General features: G+C 37.3%; 1 protein-coding gene across 1 annotated transcript; it reads left to right on the top strand.

The window, feature by feature from the left end:
- Window positions 1–586: 586 nt before the first annotated feature.
- LOC104465879 (centrosomal protein of 120 kDa-like) lies at window positions 587–11,368 on the top strand (the record flags this gene model as incomplete). The annotated part of the gene is made up of 7 exons (XM_010079100.1): window positions 587–683; window positions 773–925; window positions 1,589–1,678; window positions 2,876–2,968; window positions 5,918–6,079; window positions 9,720–9,842; window positions 11,270–11,368. Coding segments are annotated over 7 exons (817 nt in total), but the record flags the coding sequence as incomplete, so codon positions are not given.
- Window positions 11,369–11,587: the final 219 nt, after the last annotated feature.

The following is an 11,587-nucleotide window of genomic DNA, read 5'->3' as shown; positions in this document are numbered from 1 at the left end:
GAACAAGAGCAGATAGCTATTTAACCTGTAAATGGATTTAAAGTTGTTAGTTCTGTATGCTGAAGCTTCCAGAAATGTGGTTTTTGAGTAATCCAAGAATGGCTTGGCACATGATATGCTAAGTGATGACTAATACTGTGGATAACTAGACAGTTACTATTAACATTTAAAAAAGCAAGACTAATGAAATTCATTGAGTGTCTTAGAACAAAGTCAGCAGCAATACCTGTATTCAATATGTGTATTTGTTAGAGGTATTTAAGACTGCATGTGCAGTTTGGGATCATTCTCTTGTTTCAGGCATGTGTTGATTGTAGTAAGGTTTTAGTTAAAGAGGTTCCCAATTACAAGTGATCTGTTGAAGTCAGAAAGTTTATGGTAGATGTATAAATTGATTCCAAAGTTAAAACAATTTACATGGGACGTCACATTTGGACTCTCACATAGGCAACTGTTTAGTGTCTCTGAGCTTACATGGAACATTTTAGCACTTCAACTTTGCTGTTTTGTGTGTTGACTTACAATTCACTTTCTGTATTTTTTTAAGACTGTTTTCTTTAAAATAACATTGTAATACTGTTTATAGGTCAGGAAACAGGATAGCAGAGCTTTCGTATGCTATCACTTTGGAAGACTATGGGCTTGTGAAAATGCAAGAAGTTCTGGTGTCAGAGTCTTCTCAAGTAAATTTTACATAAATCTTACCCTTTTTCCTTGAACACTTCTTTGAAAAGTTGGGTTTTCAGTTAAAAATTCACTGTTATTATATCAGTGTGTAGGTGCTGATCAACAGCGGCACGTGCCTCACACTCACCCTCAATGTACCACAGAAAGCCATCCAGAACCTCGAGAAACTCTTGAATACAAAGCAGCACTGGAGTTAGAAATGTGGAAGGAAATGCAAGAGGACATTTTTGAAAATCAGGTTTTTACTCTTTCACTTTATTTCTTAAACTGCACTGTCTCAAATAAGAACTAAATTTTGCTCATATAGAATATGAAAACTTCAGATGTACACAAATATCTTCCATACTTTTGAGGAAGAAGTTTAATTCTTTTCTGTTAACTGATTGAAGTAGGGGCTAGGTAGTAAAATACAGAATACCCACCTCACGATATTCCCCTTACTGTTTATGAAGTACAGTAGATACTCAGGATTGACGTTACTGGTGTTAATACTAACACTGCATTTCTTTATTCTCAGTCAAAATCCATTGCTGTGTTTCTGCTGTTGAAGTCATTCTAGGTGTTCTTAGAATAACATGCTTTTTTTACTTTTTTTTTTTTTTTTTTTTTTAAGAGATACTAAGAATCTAGTGTTTATTTGTTAGGGTATTTTTCTCAAGCTGGGGCTTACTTTGCATTTTGTATGTAAGGGTAAGAAACATCTTTCACTATCAGAATCATACCTTGAGTTATATATGTCAGTGCACTAAACTTAGTTTTTAATTATTTTGCTTCAAGGCTTAGTTCTGCTAATACTCTCTCCTTTAAAGTTGCACTTCCAATGATTTTGACTTGGTTTTCTGAGTTGGAGTTTTTGTGATTGTGTTTTTTTGTTTGGTTGGGGTTTTTTTGCTTTTGAAAGCTTAAAAAGAAGGAAATAGCTCATATGCAAGCACTTGCAGAAGAATGGAAGAAAAGAGATAGAGAGCGAGAAGCATTAGTGAAGAAGAAGGTAAGGAAACTCATACTTGCTGAAAATCTCATTATGAATTGCATATCACTATAAAACTTTACAAGATATTTCATAACTATAACATGGAGCAAAGAGTCTATGATTAGTCTTCACACCTACTGGTATGCATGCATCTAGTCTACAACAGTGCAAAAAATTAAAAGTAGCCCATAATCATAGGATACCTGTTAGAAACCCTTTAGATTAGCTTGCTTTCTTTGGAGGCTTTTAAATTTTAACTGCCTTTCACTTGCATGGGATTATGGTTTTGACCTTGGCTAGCAGAAAAACACAACAAGCACTCACTCACTCACTCACTCTTCCCCTTCCCCCCTGCCAGGGATGAGGGGAGAGAATTAAAGGGGTAAAGGGAAAAGAAAAAAATGGGTTGAGATAAGAACAATTTAACTAAACTGCAATAAATTTGAACGTAATAATAGTAATATATACAAATACACAAATGAGTGGTACACGGTGAAACTGCTCACTAGCCAGTGACCAAGGCTCAGCCTGTTCCCGGCTAATGATCCTGGAGCAGGGAGAGTCCTGAAACTGTAATCCTAGAATGGACATAAGAGCCCAAGAGTGAAAGGTGACCAAGAGAGCGAGACAACCTTGAGAGAGGGGTGACCCGAAGAGAGATGACCTGAAGAGAGAGCATGCTTCCACACAGAGCCTCATCTATATGCTGGGCGTGAACTGCACGATATGGGATATATCACTGGCCAGTTTAGGTCTCAATTCTATACATAAGGTTGAATCCTGGCTAGCAATTGGGTCTGTGCTCCCTCCCAGCTTCTCCTGCACCTGCAGACACTGGCACAGCAGAGAAGCGAAGTAGTTGACTGTTGTGGCAGCAACTGTAAACATCGGTATGTTACCAGCCTTCTCAGCAAAAATCCAAAACACAGCCTCACACAAGCTACTATGAAGAAAATTAACTCTGTCCCAGCCAAAACCAGGACACATGGTCAAAAAGTACTTCTACAGCCCAGCTGTGCCTGGTAACCTGTTAACCTTTACTGTATTAGAGAGAAAGGCTCTCCATTGTGATGTCTTCATTAAGAGATGGAGATTTTTCTATGTAAATTTCCAAACAAAAACTGTCAATATTTTATATTGTAGCAAGAGTAAATTTTTCACCTGCCTAAAATGTTATTTTTATTGCAAGAACAAAGCCTTTGTTTGTTCTTTTAGGTAGCAGAATATACTGTTTTGGAAGAACAACTTCAGAAAACCTTGAGAGATCTAGACAAGCGAGAACGACAACTTTTTAGTGCTGAATCAGAGGTAAAGAGTGTTTGGTCACTTTCAACATAACAATTACTTGAGCTATTTCTATAAGGTTTGTGGTTACGTGCAGAGACAATTGTGACTGTATGAGAACTGAAATAACCATGTTCATACCGATACACAGAGGAGCACTAATAAGCCAGGTTTTGTTACAACTATACTTCTTTACTGAAATGGAAATTTGGTGAACTTTTAAATGGGTTTCTAGAATTACAGAACTGTACATTTTCTATTCTTCACAGAATTAGAGTGTCAGTGGAGACTTTTATAAAATATTAGTATATCTCACTTGTAAGTTTAGTACTGTCAGGTGAACATTACATGTGTACAACAGTGCCTTAGTTCAATCAGTAATGACTAGATCAGCCATTGAAATAGGAGAAGGTGACAAGGAGAGCTGGGAGAAACTGAAATTCTCCAGGTTTTGTTGTCCAGCAATTGAGAGAGTTCCTATTTCAATTTTTTTTATAGTGACAGGGCCAAGGAAGATGAAGGAGAAAAAAGTAGATACCACTGTTTCTAGATCTCACTGAATATCACCAAGATGAGGAAATGGGGTGCAAGACCCCAGGGGAGATAGTCATATAGAATCATAGAATGGTTTGGGTTGGAAGAGACCATAGAGATCATCTAGTTCCAACCCCCCTGCCGCAGACAGGGACACCTCCCACTAGCCCAGATTGCTCAAAGCTTCATCCAGCCTGGCCTTGAACACCTCCAGGAATGGGGGATCCATAGCTTCTCTGGGCAACCTGTGCCAGTGCCTCACCACCCTCACAGTAAAGTTTTTCTAATATCTAGTCTAAATCTGCCCTCTTCCAGTTTAAATCCATTACCCCTCATTCTGTTGTTACATGCCCTTGTGAAAAGTCCCTTCCCAGCTTCCCCCAGCCTACGGGAAGGCTGCTATTCGGCCCCCGCGGAGCCTTCTCTTCTCAAGGCTGAACAACCCCAACTCTCTCAGCCTGTCCTCACAGGGGAGGTGTTCCAGCCCTCTGACCATCTTTGTGGCCCTCTTCTGGACCTGCACCAACAGCTTGGTGTCCTTCTTGTGTTGGGGAGCCCAGACCTGAACTCAGTACTCCAGGTGGGGTCTCACGAGAGGGGGATAGAGGGGCAGAATTACCTCCCTCGACCTGCTGGCCATGCTTCTCTTGATGCAGCCCAGGATCCAGTTGGCCTTCTGGGCCGTGAGCACGCCCTGCCGGTTCATGTTCAGTTTTTCATCTACCGACACTCCCAAATCTTTCTCCTCAGGGCTGCTCTCAAGCCATTCTCCGCCCAGCCTGTATTTGTGCTTGGGATTGCCCTGACCCATGTGCAGGACCTTGCACTTGGCTTTATTGAACTTCTTGAGGTTGGCATGGGCCCACCTCTCCAGCCTGTCCAGGTCTCTCTGGATGGCATCCCTTCTCTCTAGCACATCGACCGCACCACATAGCCTGGTGTTGTCAGCAAACCTGCTGCGGGTGCACTCGATCCCACTGTCCATGTTGCCAACAGAGATGTTAAATAGCACTGGTCCCAGTACTGATCCCTGAGGAATGTCACTTGCCACCGTTCTCCATTTGGACATTGAGCTGTTGACCGCAACTCTGAGTGCGACCATCCATCCAATTCCTTATCCAGCAGGTGGTCTGTCCGTCAAATCCATGTTTTTCCAATCTGGCCACCAGGATGTCATACGGGACAGTGTCAGACGCTTTGCAGAAGTTCTGGGAGATGACATCAGTTGCTCTTCCTTTGTCCACTGATGCTGTAACTCCATCATAGAAGGCCACGAGGTTTGTCAAGCACAATTTGCCCTTGGTGAAGCCATGCTGGTTACCAGTCACCTTTCCTTCTTTTTCCATGAAGAAAATTGAAAATATAGAGGAGAGGAAAAAAACTATGGAAGAGAGAGAAAAATAAACTGCCTATTTTTGTGCTTCAGAACAAATTCACAATTACATAGGTAAACTGCTGTGGTGATTCAGCAGTCCAACAAACTCTCTTTTTTCCTCTTGTAGCTCAGATTAATCTTTTTATCATGTCAGTCCCTCCCGTGCTTGTGAACAAGGTTAAGAAAGCTTCCAACACAGTGACTGGCTGGTTGAGCCTGTGTCCTGTTTTGTACTCCAGGCTCTCTGTACCTCTCAAGATGCAGTTTACTTTGTAAATAGAGTCTAGCTTTACCTTGGACATCTGTGCAAAAAATCTAGTAATTAGGTTTGGCTGAATACGTTTCAGTCTGAGTAAAAATGTTTATTTTCAATCTCATAAGTGTTTGTTTCAACACTTGCTCTAAATTTAGTGATAATCTGACCTGAGGGTTTAGAGATAATAAAGATCAGTGGATTCCAAAATTGTCTAGACAAAATTATGTAGGGTTCATTTAGCAGTTATGTATTTTGAGATGTGGGCTGTTTGGAGAGGTTTCTATCCAGCTTGCAGTTACCTGGGCCAGTAACATCTTTCTAGAGAGTTCAGCTATGTCAAGCACTGTTTTCCTGTTTAGCCCAATGAGAAATTCTCTCAGTATGCTCAGTTTGAAGAGTGCAGTCTTACTGATGTGAAGGCACCTTGGCTGTAGCTGTGACTTCACTGTTTCTGCAGTGAAGGGGTATGTTTATCTTTTTAATTTGTAGTAGAAAGGTGGATATAAAACTTGCCTTTAGCAATGCCATGTATAAAGTATAGTAGAGATACGGATAGCTCCACTTTTACAATAGTCAAGGAAGAGTATATTTGTAGCCCAAATTTAGTAATTTGCAGGTCCTTAGTTAAACTGAAAGCCGATAAAAGAGCATATAGCAAACATACAGGTAACAGTGGAATTTCTGTTGTTTAAATTCTAAAATGGATAACAATTTTTTTGTGTTAGAATATTAGTAACAGTTGTAAGAAAGACTCTTCTATTAATCCATAGGTGCAAGATTTTTAGTTTAAATATGTATCACTTTTAAGCTTCAAAGAGTAAAGAAGGAGTTGCAAGCAGAGCATGAACGAAATATGCAGGAGCTACAGGATTCTGTGCGGCGAGCTAGAGCAGAGTGTGCACACCAGGTTGAGCTAGAAAGGTCAAAAATCAAACAGGTGGAAGAAGACAAGCTTCGCTTACAGCAGCAGGTAAGCACACTTAAATTTTCTGCCTCAATCATTTACTTACTTAAATAAGCATTTGTTAAAATAAGTATACTAAATTGAGCAATGATTTTGAGGCAAGTGCATTCTGGCAACTTTATAATAAACACTTTATTTCTGTTGTTTGGTGAGCTACTTGCTAGGATAAATCTGTGTTAGTCTTGCTCAGTAATAGGGCCAGTTTGCTATGAAGTGGTTATAATTTTTTTAAATACTGAAAATAAACTGCAATTACAAGCATATGTTACACGTAGAACCTGAACAGCAGTATACATTTCAGTAACTTAATAAATTCTTAGCAATTAAAAGCTAGAGAAACATCTAGGTAGCTTGGCTATGTAGTTTGTTTTATTCTTCCATTGCAAAAGAGTATTTCTGTTGGCCTTACTTGGGCAGGAGTTGAGGGGGGGGGGGGTAGTATCTTGATATTGTGGAAGAGATCTTCTATTCTGAAAGCAGTAGTTTGATTACACCAAGAAAATTTAGACCACATCCTTTTGTCCTGTAAGCTAGCATTTGCACTAATGAAAAGGCTAGTCTAGCTATTATTTCTTGAGTGTTAAAGCATACTATAAAATCTTGAAAGTTATTACTAGCTTTTTTGAGCATTTATAATATTAAACACTTTGTTAAGTAGATTAAATCTTAGTAATGCATAAGTGTTTTTCAAAGTACTTAGTACAGAAGCAAGTAATTTATCTACATCAGCATTTCATTTCTGATATGATAGTGATAATCCCACAATAGCTTTGACTAAGTGAGGAACTGTATCAGCCAAAGGCATACTGTTGTATTAGGAATAATTGTGCTGGCTTTTTGTGGGTTTTTAAGTTTAATATTAAACACTGATATTAACCTATTTCTTTTCATGTCAACATATGTTAACCATAGTACAGTGACCTTTTCAAATACAGCTAATACAAAAAATGCTGCTAATCTAGAAGGTGCCAATCTTGGCTATTCTACTGAACAAACATTGAATTGAGATGAGCTCTTTCAAACTACAGAATGCAATCCACTTCAAAGTGACAAGTGGATCACCTCTGCATTGTAGATGTGTTGTGGGCAGCTGCAAGTGCTATACTATTCCAGACAAGATAGCCAGTAGTGCTTCAGGCTCAAGCGGCCAAATGCTACCACCTAGGAGTCATCTTCCGAATTAATACTTTTGACTCCCACTGACTTTTTTTAGCTAGGGTGCAATACCATGACAACCACTTTATTTTTGCCATTCAAAATGGACATATGGTATTGGACCAAAGAACCACTTAGCTCAGCATTCTCTTGCTGCAGTGGTTGGATTTTGAGGGTAGGAAAATAAGAAATGGGACAATAAGAAAATATAATTTAGATGTATCCAGCAATACCATCAAGAGTTACATCCACCCTCTGCCAGAGGCAGCTTTTCATATTTACTAGCCATTAGTGAAAGTATTCTTCATTAACTTGTCTGATCCCTTTTAAAAAGTATTTCTATTTTTAGCATTGAAACATCCTGTGGAAGCGAGGTCTAAGATTTAATTATGTGTTGCGTATTCTAAAACTTGTTTTTGTTCGTTTTAAGCTTGTTGCTTAATAATTAGGAAGAAGCCTTTAGTGCCTGTGCTACATACCATTCCTGATTGCTTAGGTGTCCATCATACTGTCTCTCTTCCAAACACAAGCCCTGCTATGTTTTGTCTTCCTTTGTATGAAAGCCATTCCTTCTAGCTGATCATCCTGACTGTTTGTGTTGTTCCTGCTGTCTTGACTCTCTCTCATGCTTCAATATGAGGTAATTATTACTAGGTGTTCTGCACAAGACAAGATTTTGGCATGCTTTGCTGGAGGTGGGGTGGGTTTTTGTCTGTTTCTTTTGGAGTCTCACTGTAGGATGGTTTCCTTTATAATGTGCCACAAGCAGAAAGTTTCTGTTGCTACCAGTTTTGATGGAACTCTCTCTTTACATTTTTGGGTGTGGGTTTTTAGGTCGGGTGTTTTCGTTTTTTTTTTAACAAGGAATGTTCTGGAGTAAATTATAATAGTTCTAAACAATGTGCTCTGGCTTATTCCTTACCTTGTAAGGAGATGTGTCAATACACAGTTTTCACACTTAAATTGTAGAGTTCTTGAAATGTCTAACTTGTTTGGACGGAAGCACCATTATGTGCAAGAGAAGATCCTTGATGTGCCCACCTTGAAGAACATAATTCTTCCTGAATAAGGAAGTTGTGCTTTATTTGTATGATTTGTACAGTTCCCTAACTGTCTACAACCTGAGATCTCATGAGAAATTCAATTTTTGAAAGTGTTTTCAGAACTGAGCAAGAAATGAAGCATTGTAGAAGTCCTAAGAAGAGCTGGCATTTTTCATAGCTGAAGAAATTGGTTGCTGTCTTTGTCATCAGCATCATGTCTGTATGTGTGCTTTAAAAAGGCATCAGTAAACATAGAAAGGGGACAAACAATAGTATTTTTTGCCAAGGTTGGCTATTGTGGTTATTTGTGAAGAGTAACTACAGTGAACTACATTTGGTATGGCTCCTTAGGAAATATCTTTGCTTTCTTAGATCAATTCTGTAAAAATAATAGATGGCGAAAGTTAAATTTTGGAAGAAAAATTGTGCTCCAGTTAAGAGATCCAAAGACCTAAAATGCTGATGTACAAATAGAAGAAGTGGCAGGCTTTGAAACAGAAATGAATTCTCTGAAGTGTTTTCACCCAGTATTCTAAACTGTTGCATACAATTCATGGAAATATTTGCAGTAACTAGTTGGACATAAATACAAGTGCAGCGTTTGGGATCATATTCTGTGGTGGACTGTATCAGTTCCATCAGGTATGTTAAGGCATTTATAGTTTAATAATATTTAACAGAAGAAGAACTTAAGCTACTCCTAGAAAACATCTTATAAGAAAGTTTTAGTATTTTTAATATGGTATAATGAACAAAAGCTGTAAAACACTTGCATGGTTTCTTTGTTGTGAAGTAATTGGTGTTTTATAATAGTTTTTCAGATTACCCATTTTCAGATTAAAAGCCAAGCTCTCTCTTCATAATGCTTTCACGAAACTGTGGAAGTACACAGTGAGGGCAGAGGTACATAGTATTAAGTCATTAGTCACTCAAGTCTTTCTACTTTAGCCTTTCTTCTAAATCATTGTTTGGCTGTACAAAGTATTAGTTGTTTCCTCTTCCAGACATTCCTAAACAAGTTATGTTGGTGAAATTGAATAAGTAATAAAACTTCATATATTAGATAACATTGTTGGCTTTCTTTAAAAGATGTGTGTAAATCTAAATAGTTTTGGTTTTTGAGTTTCTTCTGCCAGTCGTTTTAGAAATGTGAACAGCAATGTTTATAAATCTTGATCTTCTGTATATGAGGACAGCCTGTTTTTTCTTTCCAGTACTGAGCAAAGATCCTCTTTAAAATTCTTCCTATTAAAACATTGCTGTATGCCATCATCAAGAAATCATTAATTATGAATGTGTATCTTTCAGTGTCTGTGTTATATCAGATAATTGCCAGGAAGATGTTTGTTCCAGGGACTAAGGAGTAACTTAAGTTCTGTAACCTAATTCTCTGTCTGTGAATGGGTTTTTCTGCTAACTTGCGTTTTATCTTTATAACTTTAATGTAGCTTTATGAAGCAGAAAATAAGCATAAAATTTTGGAGAAGGAGTACCAGCAATACAAAGAACAGCAAAGTAGCAAACCAGAAATCCAGCTACAATCGGAAATAAATCTTCTCACTTTAGAAAAGGTATGTTGGATTTTTCTAGTCTTTAAAAACTGTCACAATGTCCCATTCACGGATAAGGGAGATGTAGAATGATCTTGCATGATAAACTGGTTGATTTGTCCATATTGTTTTACTTTTTTCAACAACTTCTTCAGACTTTAAATATTCAGACACAAATAAGGCCAACAGTGGTCTTATTTCTATGGAGGAAGCAGCAGTGTTAGAGGGTAAGGCAGGAAAAAACCTATATATTTAAATTGCTGTCATAATGATTTAGGCTACAGACTCTGAACATTCTGTTTATAAAACTAAATAAAGATTAAGGTTTTCATGTGGGGATTTATTTAGACTGGTATTATGTACATTGGTTTTTTTTATGAAGTATTTCTGAAAAGAGATTGTGTGGAATGGAATCCCTGTCATAATTTGATTTCATAGAACCGTAAATGCCTTCAGTAGAGGATATTTTGCTTAATTAAAACCACAGATACAGGCATTTTATGCTCAGAATTATACTGATGTTTGAGGCAAATTGTTGACCTAATAAGCTGAAAAGAATTGGTCTGGTCTTCTTGACACAAAATGCCCGCACAGTTATATGGCCAGTCAGCATGTTACTGAATGCTTCAATAACTTCTAATAATGCAAGCAAATGATTCAAAATGTTTGTTTCTCCACAGACTTCTTGAAGTCTTAGCTGAAATATTTTTAGATTCCCTATTTTTCTTAGATTAAAAAAAAATCATTGCTTTAAGATGTTCACTATATTAATGGTAAATAATTTTTGTCTGATAGAAGAAAATGTCGCTACCTTAGTTGTTAATTAAAAATACTTCATTTTTCGGTTTACTGTGTTCTGTGTGCTTTATAAATGTTTTCATTTGCCTTTTAATACTAATTTTTTTTGCACAGAATGCAATTAATATTTTTAACATGTAACATTTTAAAAAATTTATTTAGATAGTAAGATCAAGATTTGCACTAGATACAGAGATTTTAAAGAATAGTTTGAAAGATATCTATTTCAGAGAAGAGAATGTAGTACGTATCTTCTATCAGCTGCAGGAAAGAAAAAATCTGCACACCTTTTAAAGGCAAGATTTATTCATCAGTGTTTCTGTTAAATTAGTGTTCATAATCTTTTAAAAAAAAAAGCGGAGGGAGTTGCTAATTTGAGAATCTTAAATGTTACATCTGCAGATTTAGTGTAAAAACTAATCTTTTCATTTTTGTATAGACGGCTGTCCAATAAAAATAAGGCTATATTTTAAACAAGAAAATGTTCATGTGCCATAATATTTATGTTACATTACATAACAGCTTTAGATGATGTTGTATGTTACACTACATAAACACTTCTCTTAAACCAGACCCTTTGTATATATACATCTTTCAGTGGTTGTAACTGCTGTTATTGCTTCAGCTGATATGATTTTAATTGCTTTTAGGTTGAACTTGAAAGAAAGTTAGAGTCAGCTACCAAGTCAAAGCTCCACTACAAACAACAATGGACTAGGGCTTTGAAAGAACTTGCAAGGTTAAAACAGGTATGCAGGTTTTCTTTTGTCATATGAGACAACCAAGTTAATGTAGTGTTGGAAGCTACTTATAATTACTGTTAACTACTGGCAGTCTTCATTTTATTAGTGTTTGTCTTTGCAAAACTAAAGTTCTGAGCTACGCTCCTCACAAAAATGAGAAAAAACTAATTTGAGTTTGACATTGAACTCGGGAAAGATGGAGGGTCAGGTCTGCAAAGAAGGCTG

This window comes from Pterocles gutturalis, unplaced genomic scaffold, assembly GCF_000699245.1.
Source record: "Pterocles gutturalis isolate BGI_N339 unplaced genomic scaffold, ASM69924v1 scaffold35118, whole genome shotgun sequence".
NCBI lineage: Eukaryota > Metazoa > Chordata > Aves > Pterocliformes > Pteroclidae > Pterocles > Pterocles gutturalis.
This window is presented reverse-complemented; position numbering and strand designations above follow the sequence as displayed.